This window comes from Pristis pectinata, chromosome 22 (assembly GCF_009764475.1).
Source record: "Pristis pectinata isolate sPriPec2 chromosome 22, sPriPec2.1.pri, whole genome shotgun sequence".
NCBI lineage: Eukaryota > Metazoa > Chordata > Chondrichthyes > Rhinopristiformes > Pristidae > Pristis > Pristis pectinata.
The window spans coordinates 10,082,081-10,101,234 of NC_067426.1; the positions used below are offsets into that span (position 1 = coordinate 10,082,081).

At 40.9% G+C, this 19,154-nt stretch overlaps 1 protein-coding gene across 2 annotated transcripts in view; it reads right to left on the reverse strand.

Annotated features, from left to right (window-relative positions):
• LOC127581669 (glutathione hydrolase 1 proenzyme-like) overlaps nt 1–19,154 on the reverse strand; it is a 39,334-nt gene that overhangs the window by 12,102 nt on the left and 8,078 nt on the right. For both annotated transcript variants that reach the window (XM_052036267.1, XM_052036266.1), the window contains exons 5-8: nt 15,570–15,762; nt 9,444–9,607; nt 4,200–4,346; nt 1,123–1,259 (exon numbers count right to left, since the gene is read on the reverse strand). In XM_052036267.1, the coding sequence (XP_051892227.1) occupies nt 1,123–1,259; nt 4,200–4,346; nt 9,444–9,607; nt 15,570–15,762 (641 nt within the window). The remainder of the gene's footprint in view (nt 1–1,122; nt 1,260–4,199; nt 4,347–9,443; nt 9,608–15,569; nt 15,763–19,154) is intronic.

Genomic DNA, 19,154 nt, shown 5'->3' on the forward strand with positions numbered 1-19,154 from the left:
CCTAATTACATCCCCATCGCACAGATCAGCTGCAATTAACAAATCTTTACCTCCTCCTCTCTGCTGTACCACCTCTTGTTCATTTGGCCTCCACCCTACCACAGATATTCCTTCTGATCTCTCCAATCCTCCCCCTCCTCAGCAATTTAAAGCAAGGTTTGATTTCTGACATGTATCCGTTCCGATGAAAGGTCGTCAACATGAAATGTACCACAGATAGATGTTCTGGTGAAAGTTCATTGACCTCAGACATGAAATATGTCTGCAAAACGTTTCCAGCAGTCTCTGTTTTCACTTTTTATAAGGAATAAGGCAATTACTCAGTGAATGATCTGTGATGCACAATATTTAATCTGTTGAAATTATTAAATACAATGACTATTTATATCTACAACAGAATGGAAGATGGATTTCAATATGCATATCTGCATCGTAACAAGAATTTGACATATCCTTTACAAGCATATAAAAATAAGGTTGGAAAATGACCAGAACTTCAATCTAGTACCAATCTTTGAATGACAGCTTGCAGCCACTGTGAAGCTGTTACACACACAAGCAATGAAATCCCATCATTCATATTGAGTTTAATTATATTCAAAAAGCAAAACTTATGGAAACTTGTAAGGTTTAGAAATAAAAGTTGGTCAAAGCATAAGAGATCCTCTTCAGCAAAGAATAAGAAACTAGGACACGTAAAACTGAAGAGGTGGCAGCATTAGTAGTGAATCCCTGGCTGACGACCACTCAAAATGAAGAAAAAGCATTCAGGATGGCAATGAGAATCTTGTCCACACACAGGCAGCACACAGAAGCCCAAATGTAAATGGCAGAAGGATCACACCATCTCACACACACTACCCACTCATCCATCCCATCAGGCACCTCCCGCCCCATCTAGTCTAGAGTTTTCATGACCCATTGGTTGTATCAGTGATCTCAATAGCAGAGTGGAAGTGAGTCCTGATCCTGAGGGACTGGCTAAGAAGACGAAGGAGGAGTTCAATTGCAACATGACTTGTTTCCACATTTGGTTTCCATTATAAACAATGGCATAGGAATTTATAAATGGAAAACACTGAAATTGTGAACAGCAAATGCATACAGGTGAATGTTTCTTACCTCCCTATGGTCACCAGAAGTTGGATATTTCAACTTGCTTCTCTCTGCAAATGCAAATTTGAAGGCTTCGATAATTCTATGGTACGTTAAGACTTTCTTTTCTTGAGTGGATATACTCTCTCTGGAAAACTTATATCCTAAAAAATAGATTAGAAAAGAAAGAATTGGATGGAAAGCTCGGCCAACAAATGCCATATCAGAGCCTCACAAAGTAGGAGATGAACCTATGCAAACAAACTTTAGAGGATCTTTGCACTAATCAAAGCAAGAAACTGTCCCACCAGGTTGATTCTGAATGCATCTCCCAAACCTGTGACCTCCTTCACCTTGAAGAACAAGAACTGTACGTGCAAAGGAACACTCTTGCATCCGATTTCCAACCCCACCCACACACCGTCCTCTCTGAGACATTTATTGATTATAAGCTATGAAGTCAAACTCATGAACTCACAACATGACAGCACTGAGGAAGTGCCTTCACCACCCATGGAGTAGTCATGCAACATGGTAACTATCACCACCTTCTGCAGGGGCAGTAGTTAAAAGGCAATAAATGCAAACCTATCAATCATGCATCCCAAGTTTTGGTCAGATTCAAATACAGGAGAAGGATCTCATAATTGTTCCTCATTTCATTTTAATCTTTTTGTATGTTACTTGGAGTCATTAAGTCACCGGGCACAGAAACAGGCTCTTCGGCCCACCCTGTCCCTGCCCATCAAGTCCCATCTATACTAATCCCATTTACCAGCACCGTGGCCTTCTAAACCTTGACAATTCAAGTGCTTGTCTAGGTATTTTTTAATGTAATATTGAGTGTCTGCCTCCACATCCTCTCAGGCAGTGCATTCCAAATTCCAAACACCCTCTGCGTGAAAAAAATGTTCTTTATATTCCCTCTCAACTTCTGATGTTATACCTTTGTCCTCTGGTTATAGATAGTTCTGCTATGGGTAAAAGTTTACTGTTATCTACCCTATCTATGGCCCTTATTATTTTGTAGACCTCCTTCAGGTCTCCCTTTGGCTTTCTCCACTGCAACGAAAACAAGCCCAGCTTATCCAGTCTCACCTTATAACTGAGTCTCTCCATCCCAGGCAACATCCTGGTGAATCTCCTCTGCACCCACTCCAGTGCAATCACATCGTTTCTATACTGTGACAGCCAAAACTGATTACAATATTCCAAATGAGGCCTCACCAACGTTTTATAAAGCTTCAAATATACCTAGTTACTGTACATCCTTGAAAAACTGAATCAAATTAGTCAGACAGGATCTCCCACTAAAAAAGCCATGCTGACTATCCCCGAACAATCCTTGCCTTTCTACGTGTAGATTGATCCTGTCCTTCTGATTTTTTCCCCATTTATTGTTCACTTATTGTTTCAGTGTACAATATTATGTAAACATCCAAACTGTAGCGGTTGCTACCGCGAAATAAAACAAGAAGCTAGTCGAAGGATTGTCAAACAAGAACTGGTTTATCTTCCCGCCTTGCGCGGGCCTTTTAAGGGAGACTGTTCCCGCCCAATGCAACCGGCAATGACGTAAGTACTACGTCATCAAGTCTTTCCCGCGCACGGGTTCTCCCCGTCGCTCTGGAAAGACGAGGCCCGCCGCCATCTTGGGCCTCGTCGCTCCGACGCCACGCGACCCGACTGCCGAGCCGGCTCGCCTGACCGAACAGTGAGTCGCTACAAAACTTTATTTTCCAAGTACCAGAGTTGCAGAAAATGGTGGACATTTTCCTCATGAATTCACTGAAAATCTGTGAGTAGGCAACTAAAATATTTTACTTGTGACTAATTTAAGTTTGAGAAAGAGTCTATATAAAGCAACGACAACAATAAGTCAAAAATAAATAAATTAATCAAGTCAATGAAATTGGACAAAGAACTATCGTTAGAAGTTAGAATCTCAGGGTAACAATTCTCAACCACCTGTCATTCAATAGAAAAAAATGCAAGTTTAATTCTCTCAGTATTCTGATCAAACAAAAATAGATGAATCTGCCAGCCATGAGATCTTGCTATGTGTAAAATGACTGCCATGTTTGTTAAAATTCATAGAACTTCAAATCAATACATGATGTTTCATGACACTTTAAAAGAGCTGATAGTGTACTATGAAAAACAAGTACCCCTTCCACATAATTTGGTTATTCTTGCTCTGAAAACAAAATTATAATTCAAAAACATCCATTTGATGATTATGTTTCCAACTGAGCCTTCCTTTCAAATACAATATCGTAGCCTTATCAAAGGGCATCTGAACCAGACTCATTCAAATAGTTAATGCTCCAAGGTAGTAGCTCTGATTCAAATGTAAACCACACAATATGAACAAAGAAACACTCTATGTGCTGTTTCTGTATTGATTTTCTTGCTAATTTGAAGCTTCAGTGAGTTTTCTCTGCCAACATTTCAAGATTCCTTTTATGTGATTGTGATATAATAATTTCCAATTAATACAGTGAACAATTGCTCTTATCAGCGTCAATGAAGCATAAGACTTTGATTCCAATTTCACCCAGAATGAATTTTGAAGTCAATTCAAAACTCACATATTCCACTGAAAGCTCCATGGCCTATTTTAACTCCTGAGCCCCATTTAAATGCAGCCAAGTCTCAGTCTATTCATTCTGGGTGTTCAGTCAGTGCAAAGCAAGATGCTTTCAATTCTGGCAACCAGTACTGGGCTGTCCCACTGGCATTTTGTGTTCAGACAAAAGGTACATGAGAAAAACAACTGTGTGTCCTTCTTCCCTTCTCACTGATACAGGTTAAAACCCTCTAGGCCAGTTAGGTGAGCCAGGATCCCTGATTCTATTTTCAGTAATGAGGTTTGGGAGAGGTGAACTTTAGGGTTAAAACGCACCCTCTCAGTGACATGTCACAGATCCCTACATATACAGGACACAGTGCCTTGTGTTGCCAAAGATCACAGGGAGTGTACCAGTGGAGCTGACTGAATCTGATCATTTGCTGCAAATGACCACTTCCTCCAGTTAAGGCTGGAAGCCCTTCAAAGATCTACGAACCAACATTCAGTATATAATCTGGAGGTTAAATATTACCTTCGAGGATTTTCAGAATGAGTGCAAGGACCGGTCCACCTGACGGAGCACCAGGGACGTACAATGTGTAGTCACCCAAAGTCACATTTATCGCTGTCTCCTCTCTCGCCTTATACTGCTTCAGGTCCTTTCGGGAAATTAGACCACCTGGAGAGAAGAGAAACACGGGCATGACTGACCAATCCATTCACAGTGGAAAAAGTGTTTCTTTACCAAAAAAGCAACTTAATTGAACGACACCTTCAGAAAAGGGAACACATCAACATCAGAGGTGCCACCTCTGAGATAGGGGGCTATGTGGGAGGGAAGTGTTAAATAGACCTTAGAGCAGGATAAAATGTCGGCACAACATTGTGGGCCGAAGGGCCTGTACTGTGCTGTAGTGTTCTATGTTCTACACAGTGCTAAACCTGCTCTTTCTGGTAAACTTTCTGGTAAGATTTTATAGTGCATTTACAAAAAGGAACAGAGCATAGGTCCAGAAGATGTGTAAACAGAAATAGCAGATTAACTACTTACAGCTGTTCTTTAAAAAAAGAGAGACAATGTCTATTTCTTGTGGGTATGGTCTCCTGTGACCTACATTTTCCTGCTGATCTCCTGCAGAGTTGCAAGTGGCTGCACAGTTGTGCTGCAAGTAGTGTTGCTCCCTTGTAGCTCCAGAGACCCAGGCTGGACCCTCACCTTCGATGGTGTCTCTGTGGAGTTTGCACATTTTCCCTTTGCTCTGGTTACCTCCCACATCCCAAAAGATGTGCTGTTTGGGAAGTTGATTGGATTGCCAAGAAAAATTACCCCCAACCAATTTGGTGGCAGGACAATCAAGTTGGAGGCAAGAGAAAAAAGGTTACAGAGAAATAAGTGGGGGATGGCATTGATGGTACTGCTTTGAGAGCTGGCATAAACTGAATGGGCTGAAAGGCCTCTTTTTGTGTCAAGCAAAGGTCTGTGGCTCCAGCTCCAGCTGTTGATAATGATTCTTCTATTCCATTTGTACCTTCTTAAGACCCATTTTGGTTTCTTTATTTATCCCATTACTTCTGCTTGTTTCTTGCATAATCACCACTGTTGTTAGTCTCTCGAATCATACACACTTCAATTTTGTTCTTTCCTCTCCTGCAGTCTTTTCACTTATTTAAAACCTGTTACATAACACTTTTTTAAAAAAAACCTTATTTATACAGCACGGTAACAGGCCCTTCCGGCTCAACGAGCACACGCTGCCCAATTACACTCATGTTAACCTACTAACCCGTACATCTTTGGAATGTGGGAGGAAACCAGAGCACCCAGAGGAAACCCACGCAGTCATGGGGAGAACGTACAAACTGCTTACAGACAGCAGCAGGAATTGAACCCTGATTGCTGGCGCAGTAATAGCATTATGCTAACCGCTGCACTACTGTGCCATCTCTAATGTTTTCCAATTCTGATGGAAGAGTTCCTTCTCTACTTTTCTTCTCCACAATCCCTACCTAACCAGATGAGAATATGCAAGACTGGAATGCAGTTGGCACTGCTATCTGGAGCTGATAGCTAGTGTTTGAATGGAATGGATACCTACTAAGAAGGTGATATTCATTACATCCGTAGGGAAGAGTGATCGAGTAAGACAGTAGAATTTGCTGTGATATTGGGTAGAACATTATCACCATTTTTCTCAACATACATCATATAACAACACAATTAGGATCAGACTCTCCGAGACTGCCCCACCATTCATCGCCATTCTACCTCAGCGCCATTTCCCTTGATTTCCTTAATATTTAGAAATTAATCTCCGTTTTGAACACAATCAATGACTAGTCATGAGCTACAAAGCACAGAAACAGGTCCTTCAGCCCAACTCGTCCATGCTGAGCAAAGTGTCTTCCTGAGCTAATCCTGTTTGCAAATCCTTCACAACCTTAGAGGATAGAGAATTCCAATGATTCACCACCATCTCAGTAAAGAAAGTACACCTCAGTTCAATCCTACAATTCCGACCTCTTATTCTGAGACGATGAATCCCTGGTTCTAGACTGTTCAGTCAGGTGGAACATCCTCCCTATTGGCTGAGCCCACTCATTCTCTCATCATACAGCGAACCATCAGCCCAGGAAACAGTCTGGTGAATCTTCACCACCCTCCCTCTGTGGCAAGTATATCCTTTTTTCGGGTAAGGAGAACAAAGCTGTATAAAATATTGCAGGCACAGTTTCATCAAGACCCTATATAAATGCAATAAGATGTCTTTCTTCAATTATTTTTGTAATAAAAGGCCAATGCACCATCTACCTTCCTAATTGTTGCGCCATCTTGAATAATGGAGAGTGAAGGAAGATACATAGATTCACATTTACAAAGTGCTTGTCATGGGCTCAGGGCATCGTAAGCTACTTAACAACTTGTGAACTATGTTTGAAGTGAAGTTACTGGAATTTAAATTTCAAGAAAAGTTAATCTCATTATTGATGACTATAAAACCAACAGGTTGTCATAGTTATTGGGAAAGTTATTGGAATCAATTCTCAAGGATGAGGTTATGGAATACCTAGAGGTGCAAGGCAAGATAGGTCCAAGCCAGCATGGTTTCGTGAAGGGCAGATCCTGCCTGACCAACCTATTGGAGTTGTTTGAGGAAATCTCCGGTATGGTGGATAAGGGAGAGGCAGTAGATGTTGTGTATTTAGACTTTCAAAAGGCCATTGACAAGGTGCCGCACAAGAGGCTGATTAATAAGGTGAGAGGTCATGGAATTACAGGTAGGATAACAGAATGGGTGGAGCATTGGCTGGTTGGCAGAAAGCAAAGGGTGGGAATAAAAGGATCCTGTTCTGGTTGGCTACTGGTTACTAGTGGTGTTCCGTAGGGGTCGGTGTTGGGGCCGCTTCTTTTTACTCTGTACATTAATGATTTGGATGATGGAGTAAACGGTTTTGTGGCTAAGTTTGCAGATGACACCAAGATAGGTGGAGGAGTAGGGAGTATTGACGAGACAGGAAGGTTGCAGAGAGACCTAGATAGTTTAGGAGAATGGGCAAGGAAATGGCAGATAAGATTCAATGTTGAGAAATGTGCAGTTGTACACTTTGGAACCAAAAATAAACGGGCAGATTATTATCTAGAAGGGGAGAAAATTCAAAGTACAGAAGTACAAAGGGACTTAGGGGTACTCGTGCAGGATACCCTAAAGGTTAACCACCAGGTCGGATCGGCGGTAAGGAAAGCGAATGCTATGTTGGCATTCATTTCGAGAGGTATAGTGTATAAAAGTAAGGAAGTGTTGATGAAGCTCTACGGGGCACTAGTGAGGCCTCATTTGGAATACTGTGTACAGTTTTGGGCCCCATATCTTAGGAAAGATGTGCTGATGTTGGAGAGGACTCAGAAGAGATTTATGAGGATGATTCCCGGAATGAAAGGGCTTACATATGATGACCGTTTGTCGGCTCTTGGACTATACTCACTGGAGTACAGAAGAATGAGAGGGGACCTCATAGAAACATTTAAAATGTTGAAAGGACTGGACAGAGTAGATGTGGCCAAGCTGTTTCCCTTGGTGGGTGAGTCCAGGACCAGAGGGCACAATCTTAGAATTAGAGGGTACAGGTTTAGAACAGAGATGAGGAGAAATTTCTTTAGCCAGAGGGTAGTGAATTTATGGAATTCCTTGCCACGTACAGCAGTGGAGGCCAGATCATTGGGGGCGTTTAAAGAGGAGATAGATAGATAGCTAATTAGTCAAGTTATCAAGGGATATGGGGATAAGGCCGGAAATTGGAGTTAGAATAATTTTTTTTCTGCTCATGGAGCAGACTTCCCCTCCCCCCCCCCCCCCCCCCCATTTCTCATTTCTTTTTTCTTTTCCCCTTTTTTCTCCCCCTTTTCTTTGGAGCAGATTCGATGGGCCGAATGGCCTACTTCTGCTCCCTTGTCTTGTGATCTTGTCATAGAAGCAATATTGGGGAATAAAGAAATGACAGAATTTAAATAAATATATTATGTTTGCACAGAAAAAGATACAATAAACCTCAAAATAGTGGAGATCTGCAGGACTAGAGAAAATGAGGAACTCAGAAGAATTTGCATCAGTAAAAAAAAATTAATTTTGGAGAAATTAATGAGACTGAAGGCCAATAAATCTCCAGGAGTTGATGGCCTGCTTCCTAGCGTTTTGATAGAAGTGTCTATGAAGAGAATAAGTACACTGACTGTCATTTTCCAAAATTCTATATATTCTAGAATGTTTCGCACAGATCAGAAAGCAGCAAATGCAACCCTGCAGTTTAAGAAAGGCGAAGAGAAAACAGATGAGTTAGCTTAACACAAGTAGAATCCTTGAAATTCTCTACCCAAGGGGGATGTGGTCAGTCTTTGAGTATATTCAAAACCAAATTCGATTGATAGTTAAGTAGTAAGGATATGGTTAGTCCAGGGAAGTGACACTGAGGTAAACAATCATCCACAGCCTTATTGAATGACAGATCGGGTAAAAGGGGTGGAATGGCCTACTCCTCATTCTACTCATCTTCTCAGTGTGATTAAATAAACCCTTGTAATGTGGGAAATGCAACAGTTAATCTTGACACATTAATCTCCCTCAAAGAGCACCATGGTAATCTGATTTTGTGATGTTAAGGAGGGAAACATATTGGCCAAGACACTGTGAATAACAACCTGCTCTTCTTCAAAGTAGTCCCAAAGGAACTGTTGCATCACAGTGAGAGCACTTATTGAATCTTAGTTTAACGTCTTATCTGCAAGGTGGAAGCTCCAATCGTGTAGCTCTCCCCCAGAGGATTTCTGGTTTAGTTTCCACACTCCCAGTGTTGGTATTGTCAGCACACTTCTTACTAATGGCACCTACTTTTAGGGCCAAGTCAGTTGTAGTAGCAGCGCCCTCCTTCCTCTCCACGTACAAAAACTCACAGCTATTTGGACATTAAAACTCCTCTCCACAATTACCCTTTGCTTGCTGATGCCAATTAAATTTTTAATCCCACTTGCCATTTTCCCTTGAACTTCATGGGCTATTAACATCCTGATCAGTCTGTTATGTGCGACTAAATCGTGCATCTTGCTAAAACATTGCTAAATATTTCTTAGAAGATTTTGCACAGAGCACCACGACTTATTAATTAATAGATTCAGAAAGTATTCACTGCTATATAATTAAAACCGAATCATAATTAAAAAAGCACTGGAGACAGGTCCTGAATTTGCATTTAGTGAATTGCCATGTTTATATTCAGATAGTGATACCTGATTGGCTAACAGAGTGAACAATGTCCTCAGCAATAGGTCCATCGTAGAATGCGTCTGGCCCTTCATCTGCTATCATTTGTAGTGTGTCCGCTAATTGTGGAAAATATATTAGGTCATTTTCATTCAAAATTCTGTTGCTGTTTTTCTTACAGAACACATCACTGTGGAAATAAAAGATTTTTTATGATTATCATTTTCCCCCTCATGGTTAGCAATAGGGTAAATTCAACAATTCCACACTCCCAGCGGATGAGCTGAGGAAAGGATATTTCTCTCTCCACAGATGCTGCCTGACTTACGAAGAATTCCCAGCATTTTCCATTATTCTTTCAGTGGGAAACCATACATGAACAGAAGAATGAGTAAAATACTCCACAGTAGCACAGATTCTCTGGCCTTATGTCCATTTAAATGAGGCTCCATGCTGGGAGCATAGGATTGGTGAATATATCCTTGCATGTTTTCTATTTTGCAGCATTCATAAAAACATGGTTGCATGGAAATTTGTCCCTGATTGGTCACACTAAACATGTTGTATTGTCACATCAGCACATTGTATTCTGTCTCTGAAATTCATTCCATTGACTTCCCAACTGAGATGAATTTCTCAGCAATTTTACTTTAAATGTTAAATGCAACATTAGCAAAAGCACTAGCAAAATCTCCACAGATAATTTATTTTATTTTCTAAATTATAAAATCACACAAAGAATATAAAAAAACAATTTCCAGAACCAATACCCTGTTCTCTACCACCAGTAATTTCTTTAGTCATGTGTTCACCATCACATATAACATGATGAATAATTGACACTTTCTAATCAAGTACTTTAAGTAACAGCATGACTGCAAAGTTATAATACAAACTGGATTTAACTCCCAATTGTGGTAACTCAGATCCCGACTGCTAGAAGATGGAATGGTAGAATGTATCTAACATCAGCTGCAGTTTATTTGTGTTTGAAATGGACTCGACTATGTTCTATGCAAGTCTGCAACAGAAAGTTGCCTTTTGACAAGGGTAATGAAATCTTGTGAAAAATGGCTTGTTATCACTCAGAAACATTGGCCCAAATCTTAATCCCATCAGGCAAGAAATAGATACGTTGGACTTGGCCATCCATTTCATACCCCATACAATTTTAACATCTGTGTAGAGTCGAGTCCCCTGGCAGTAAGTCTGACCCCATCATTTTCCAAGTGACAAAAATAGGCTAAACTTGCCCAGTTCTGGTCTGTCATATGGGTATAATGATGTTAGATAAATCCATGACTGACCAAAATGTCTTAGTTTTATTGGAGTTACTTGCATTGTCCTAAATCTGCATGGAAGTTGGACATAGCAATCATATACCCTTGTGATCCGAAAATGTTTGTGTTTTCCATATACAGTATATCTTCAACCTTTCGAAGTACACCAAATATTAGGCTGAACATAAAAAACAGCTGTAATGATTAGACTCACCTAATTCACTCTGTAAAGTTCATAAAAATGTAACTTTTACGGATATCCAGACTAGGAATGGACCGTTTCGTTTCAGCATTACTATTCATCTTTCAAACTTGGGATAATAAAATTTGCTTAAAAAAGTACATTGGTGCTAGCCCACATTTTGCATTCAGTTCTCGCTGGATGCATGGTTTGCACTTGCCTTTTGCAGCCACACAGCTCCCAAGGCACTGTTGGCTTGGCTGCAAAAGTCATTCTGCTGGGGAGAGTGAACTCTGAGTGGCAACTCCACCACAGGTAACAGAATTAAGACCTGACAATTAATTTTGGATAGCTAGTACTATCAAAGGGCTTTTCACTATTTCCAAATGTCCCTTGTGATATTCAGACAAAAAAAAGTACTTACGAAATTTCAAAAGATTAAAAACATTAATATAAAATTATCAGCAGTAGAATGCAAAATCACATTCAAATGGGTAAAATGAAGTGTTAATATTAATTAAAATATAGCAAATCATTAACTTCACTTACCTTTAACTGAAGGCCAGCAGCCCCATTGAAATAAATGGGGCAATGCTAGATGATCCAGATGTATGACATGAAGTTGAGGGGTCAGACAGGAAGTGCATCTGGCTCCACAGCTCAGGTCAATATAGAACTACTATTGGAATACACAGGCAGTTAGAGGTGCAGTCATCTGACCTCCAGTGCGGGTATAGAAGATTGGATGCATGCTGCAGCTAGTTGGTGGACTTCCATGGAATGGGTGGCTAGCTGTCAGTGCAGCCCAATGAATGCAGCTTGTTTTGTAGAAAAGTAATTTTTGGATTTTTTTCTAAAGGTGTTGCTGTATGACATTAACGTTGTAAACAAACAGCTGACTGCCACTGGTTTGCAAAGTAATTTGCTTTTATTTTCCTAATTGTGGCCTATGGAAACTAGATTATGAGATGATCCTTCGTAGCAAAATAAGTAGGCAAAATCTGAACTGCAGTAATCAGGTAAATTTGCAATAATCAACTGAGAGGTTAAAAGCTGGCAACTTAGATTCAGTGGAATGGACTTTGGTTTGAATCATATAAGTTTTAAAGCATGTAATAGCTTACCTCCCAACCCCACCCCACCCCACCAGTTCCAGAGTCCAAGGAACTGTCCTTGATCTTTCATCAGGCTGCTACCCCTTGCTGAACTTGTGCACCGATTGTAGCAGCCTTCACATCTATGCTACAGGCACCCAGTCATACTGCCCAGCATCTGACCTTTCCACTACCTGTGTATTGTCAAACTGCTTGGCAGAACAATCACAACAGCCTCAAATTAAATACTGATGAAAACAGATTTCTTCCCCACCTCCAACCTTGTTCTCTAGGCACCAGCTCCTCCACCCTTCCTGGCCAACGTCTCATGCTGAAACCATCTCAGTACTCCATCCAATCACAAATGAAAATTAAATTCTAAACCCACAATATTACAATTTCATTACATTACACCATCCTCGATGGTGGAGAAAGTAATATGGGCAAAGAAAGAGGGCAAGCAGGGGTAATCTTTTATATTTGCCATCACTGGCCCTGCCTAGATCTGACATTTTGTGTTAGCACAAGCTCTCGACATACTTTATGCTTATTGTAGAGTTAACATTGATGCCAGTTCATTACCATTACTATAGCATTAAATTGCCTTGACAATGAAGAACTTTGATGGTAGTCACTCTGGCACCAAATAAATTGCACGTCTCTATCCAGAGTTCAGGCTGTTGAACTGGGATTCATAGAGAGCAGAAATGGAGCTAAAGTTTCTATTAATTTTCTCATCTCTCATGGCTTGCATTTTGTTCCTCTTTACCTGTGCATACAGGGTTTACTACTTTCTATAAAAATGACAATATGTGAAGTTGGACAAACCTTCTGCAGTATAACTATCTGTACTTGTCTTTCTTTTGTTAGAGATTTATGTCCCACTACCTTCCAGAAGCTAAACTTTGAAATATTAATTCCTACGAATTGAGTCGCCTTAGCATGCTTCTATTAATGCAGCAGGTGCAAATTATACTCCAGGACCTGCAAAACCAGGATACAGGCTCTTTGGGTCCCTTTCATGATATTTTCGGTCTTACAAGGCTGTAGAGGAACATGGTAATAGAAAGATTAAGGTATTAGGCCAGTACTTAGCTGCCTGCACTATTGATCCAGACATGCAAGTTTGAATCTCTCAGTCACAAGTAATTTTATAAATCTGGCGCAAAGAATTAACAGCAGTAGAGGCTACCAGAGTGTCTTAATAACCCATCAGGTTCTCTCCCTCAAGAAAAGAAATCTGCCACCATTATCCAATCTGGACTCCATGTGACCCCAGGTCCACCAATGGCTGACTCTGCAATCAGGGATGAGGTGCCTAAGTTCCATCAATGAATTTTAAAACTCTCATGCCTATATTTATTCACTGTGGGGTTTGGTTAACTTCCTCAACCGCGAGCTCCTTTAACCAAGCAACGTATGGCTAAACCTAACAAGTCGCAGTGGAGCTCACAGATGACTCACTGTGCTAAAGTACATAGCAGAAGTTCATCTTCAGTTGTAAAACAAAGTCTATAATCCGATTGACACATGTACCCCCAATCCTGATTTTTAGCTGAATACAACTTCAATGGAATGGAATATTAACGGGGGAATACAAGCATAGAGGCTATTGACTGAATCAAATTTCTGTTCCAATATTCTGGTCACACTACACCTTCTAAGTTTTGATCACTGAGAGACAAGATGCTATCCCTCAAAGTAGTTCAGAGAAAAGTCACAAGACTGATATCCAGTGATGGGGAATTGAGAGATGAAGGAGGACCGAGAAAACATGAGTATCTTTGGATGACTGCAAGGGGACTTCAGATGGCATATCAGGTTGAAAGTACCCTGACTGGTTGCATCATGGTCTGGTACAGCAATTCGAATGCACAGGAACGTAAGAAGCCACAGAGAGTAGTGGACTCAGCCCAATATATCACGGGCACATCCCTCCCCACCATCGGTAGTATCTACAAGAGGCATTGCCTCAAGAAGGCAACATCCATCATCAAATATTTTCACTACCTGGGCCTCTATTCACAGACGCCATCAGGCAGGAGGTACAGAAGCCTTAAGTCCCACATCACCAGGTTCAAGAATGGCTATTTCCCTTCAACCATTTGGTTCTTGAACCAACCTGCATGACCCTAATCACTACCTCAGTACAGCAACACTATGACCACTTTGCACTACAATGGATATTTTTGGTTCTAATTGTGCTCTTTCTTGTAAAAATTGTGTATAATAATTTGAGTTTAATTTATTGTGAATGCTGCTTATCTGATGCTACGTGCCTGTGATGCTGCTGCAAGTAAGTTTTTCATTGCACTTGTCCATACACAAACGTGTCCATATAACAATAACTCAACTTTGACTTTGAGAAAAGTATCTGATATTCAGACACGCTAAATCAGGATCATGTGATTTTAAACCAAAGCACCTCAGGATAAAAATCAGCAAAATTAACTTATGGAATTAATGTCAGGCAGTTCTTTGCATACAGAATAATCAATGTTTAAGAACTCATTTCTACTGTGAAATATAGGACAAAGACCTTGCCATGATAAGAACAGAAGGACTTAAAGAAAAATAGAAGTAAGAGTATGGCAAATCTGTTCTGTTAAAAAATAAGATCATGCTTGATCTTACTCCCACCCATTCCTGAGGCATACCCACACCTCAAGGACTGCAGCGGTTCAAGAAGGCAGCTCACCACCACATTCTCAAGGGCAACGAGGGATGGAAAATTAAATGCTAACTCAGCACATGAAGCCCACATCCCTTGATTGAACATAAAAAGCATGTTCATTAATTCCCTTGGTGTCCAAAAGTCCATCATTTCAAATGTACTCAACAGCAGTGCATCCACAAAAATTTCTGATGTGGAAAATTAGTGAGGCCTTGAGGTTTCTGAAGCAAAAGACGTTTCTGAACACCAGATTAGTGGGCAATGACAGTGGCAGCAATAGGTGCTGTCATTCACCACTGATGACCAAAGTCTCACACTCTAATGAAAGATTGTTGACCTGAAGCATTAAGTTCCCCTTTCTTACAATTGTCCCCGACCTTCTAAGTATTTCTAGTATTTTCTCTTTTTATATGTCAGATTAAGATCCAAAAATGGGGTCAGAATTACCACACTTGGAAATAGTTTGTGCCGAAGTTCGATCACTCTTTCACATCTGGGCACAGTTATCTCTTAGTAGTGTGGTCAAAAACTAAGTAGTGGAGATTTAATCTAATTGATAGAATAATTAAAGGGGTTAAGAATTGTTTCAGGTCAGAGCCTGGAAGTCACTGTGTGAAAGGGAGGAAGAAGCAGAAGCCATCATCACATTTGGAAGGTACTTGAAGAGCTGTAAACCTGCAGGGCTCAGACCCAGTGCTGCAATCTGAGATTAGGCTGACTATGGTGGGCAGAATAGACTCCTTCTGGGCTCTAAACTTGCAACAATTTTTTTTATTCCATATAATTTTTGTGAAGAATTACGAGAATATCAAAACAGGCATCAGGAAATACATCAGGCCGCATCCTGGCTTCTGCTCTCCATCAGCCCAAATATTAGGTTACAGCAAGGAATTATTTGCAACCACAAAGGAACTTGCTCTCACCATAGCGAAGCACTTTCTTCTATTTGCACTTTATTTGCTTCTAGGGCGACGGCAAGGCTCTTACCCACCGGAAAACCTTTTCTTGCAAATGTAATGGATGGCTCAAACAATTGCTTCCATGGTAACCGGCCATGTCGTTGATGTGCAAGGGCATATCCTCTGATTTCACCTGGAACTCCAATTGACGGCCCTCCTGCAATACGAGGGAACAGTTAAAGAAGTGCCTTGGTTTAAGGTCAAGATTGTAGCATTCAAACTTTACACACGAGGGAAGCCTGCAAGACAGAAATGACTAGCTGCATGAAGCATAGCATTGACCCACAAGTGACTATCAGTGGCTATCAACTGGCATAATCTTTCCAGTTATCCTCTTCTGTAATTGTATTGGGAGCAAAGCCAATCATGCCCTGGTGTGAAAATTTCTGTGTGTGGAGGGGAGAAAATGGTCTTGAAAAAAAAATATTGATCCATTAAAGTCCCTTCCAAATTTTGCCAAGTACCGCCCTCCTGCAAATATTGCCATAATCCTGAAACTCCCTGCAAATATTGACATAGTCCCAAACATCTGTGCAAATAGTAATGAAATTTCAGAATCCTCTGCAAATGCTGTCATATTCCAGCAATCCCAACTTCTGCAAAAATCAACATGCTCTGAACTCCCCATACAACTGGAAATATTAGCATTGTCAGGCTTTTGCAGGATCGGCCATACAATAATGATATTTGATGTTAAAAATGTTGCAGATCAGTGAGAAAATAAAACAAATTCCACAAAGTGAGCAGTATCTGCTCTCTTTGAGAGTAGTATTCCCACTGACTGCGAGCCTTCAAACATACTCGCCCATACTCTCGCCTCAACCCCCATCCCTGCTGCTTTCTGAACAGTCTTGATTTGATCCTGATTGGCAGGACGATACCTGCACTGCCAATGCCATCAGCAGTGAGCTGCTCAGGCATTGTGTGCTTGTAGTCAAACTGCTGACCAAAGACAAAGGATGGCGAATGAACTGCTTTGAATCACATTTGTTGGCTGCAGAAAGGCTTTTGTTTCTGCCAAATGCAAGGCATGCTGGTTCAAATGGGGTATATCCACACACAAACATTTCATTAGCAAGGTATTACAAATGCTGGGCATCTGAAATAACAGAAAATGCTGGAAATACTCAACAGGTCAGACAGCTTCTGAAGAGATAAATCACAGCCAATGTTTCAGGTTGATGATCTTTCCCTAGAGCTGGGAAAAGCGAGAGATAAAACAAACTTTCAGATAAAGGCGGTATTGGGAGAAAGAACAAAAGGGAAGTCTGCCAAAGAGTGGAAGGCACAAGAGACTGAGTGTCAACGGAAATATTCTCAAGCATTCACAATAATATTTTCCCTCTTCTAGTAATTTCAGATATTATTCATTTCCTTCTAGTTATCTCTCCACCAGATATACCCTTCTTTATTCACTTACCTTTACAACCCTCTCTCATCTGGCTCCACCACCGCTTCTGTCATTCTCAGACATTCTTTTGTTTTCTCCACAACACTAACACCCCACCCCCCACCCATCATTTCTCTGCAACTCAGAACTTGTTGTTTTCTATCTAACTTTTCCCAGTTTTGATGAAAGGGCATCAACCTGACACACTGAGTCTGTTTATCCCTCCACAGATGCTACCTGACCTGATGAGTATTACCAGCAATTTCTGTTTCATGGCAGATGTTTTTCTTATGGTTTAATGACCAGCTTAACCACTCCAATCTTTGGAATAACGTGACAGCAAATGAAGCTTTTTTTTTCCAGGATGGGTTCTTTTATGCGGGTCTTTTTGCTTGCTGCAGCACACACTTACTTAAAATCAGAAAACATTAATCTCAGACTAACTGAGTTTTACACTTCAGGATGAAGAAGACTTGATTTTCTGTGGAGGCCTTGACATGCGTGGGTCAATTGTGGATGACACGAAGGTTGGGGGTGTTGTGGATAGTTTGGAGGGCTGTCAGAGGTTACAGAGGGATGTAGATAGGATGCAGAGTTGGGCTGAGAAGTGGCAGATGTAGTTCAACCCAGATAAGTGTGAAGTGGTTCATTTTGGTAGGTCAAATATGTTGGTGGAATATAGTATTAATGGTAGGACTCTTGGCAGTGTGGAGGATCAGAGGGATCTTGGGGTCTGAGTCCACAGGACGCTCAAAGTGGCTGCGCAGGTTGACTCTGTGGTTAAGAAGGCATATGGTGTATTGTCCTTCATCAATCGGGGAATTGAATTTAGGAGCCGTGAGGTATTGTTGCAGCTATATAGGTCCCTGGTCAGACCCCACTTGGAGCATTGTGCTCAGTTCTGGTCGCCTCACTACAGGAAATATGTGGAAGCCATAGGGAGGGTGCAGAGAAGATTTACAAGGATGCTGCCTGGAATGCGGAGCATGCCTTATGAAAGCAGGTTGAGGGAACTCGGCTTTTCTCCTTGGAGAGACAGAGGATGAGGGGGGACCTGATAGAGGCGTATAAGATGATGAGAGGTATTGATAGGGTAGATAGTCAGAAGCTTTTCCCCAGGGCTGAATTGGTGGCCACAAGAGGACATAGGTTTAAGCTGCTGGGGAGTAGATATAGAGATGTCAGGGGTAAGTTTTTTTTTACTCAGAGAGTGGTGAGTGCATGGAATGGGCTGCCGGAAACGGTGGTGGAGGCTGATACGATAGGGTCTTTCAAAAGACTGTTAGATAGGTACGTGGAGCTGAGTAAAATAGAGGGCTATGGGTAAGCCTAGTAATTTCTAGGGTAGGGACATGTTCAGCACAGCTTTGTGGGCCGAAGGGCCTGAATTGTGCTGTAGTTTTTCTATGTTCTAATTGTCTTTTGAAAAAAGACCCATCAATCAGATCATTTAAAGTGCTTGGAACTGATCAATCAGTGAAACCTTTCTAATCAATGAAAGGCTTTCTGAAGATTTTTCTTTATAACACAGTTGTTCTGCAGCCATGTATAAATGTCTGTTTGAATCATGAACATTTAATCACCATTGCATTTTGATTTCCATTATTATTCTTTCAAACAGCTGAATCAGGAATGAGAGGCTGTCTGGCTTTCTTCTACAATTCCAAGATAGCTTCAAAGGAACTTAGAACCAGAGTTTAAGCAGTATTACGTAAAGACAGAAGTTAGTCCGAGGCCACAACAGTCAGACCTCATAATGATGGATGATGGCCACTGAAGTATTAAGTGACCAGATTTCATGTGTCACTTTAATATATTGAGTGTTAATGAAGATGAAGCATCCCTGTTTTCTATTTGAGAAAAATGGTACACAGTTGTTTTTATATTGTTTAGTCCAATTACTTATTTAATGTTCATTTAATACTCCCACTAATATTTGGTACCTTGATCCACAATCTGAGGAATTCCACACTCTTTCAGTTACTGATCTCTAGTAAGTTAGGTGGCTACATGTGACCTTTTAAATTCATCTACAAGATGTGAGCATCTTTGTTAAGACTAATATTTAGTGACCATCCATAATCATTGTTGAACAAAGTGCTGGTGTGCCATCTTATTCAACTGCTGCATTCAGTATTGTGACGGCACTCCCAGAGTGT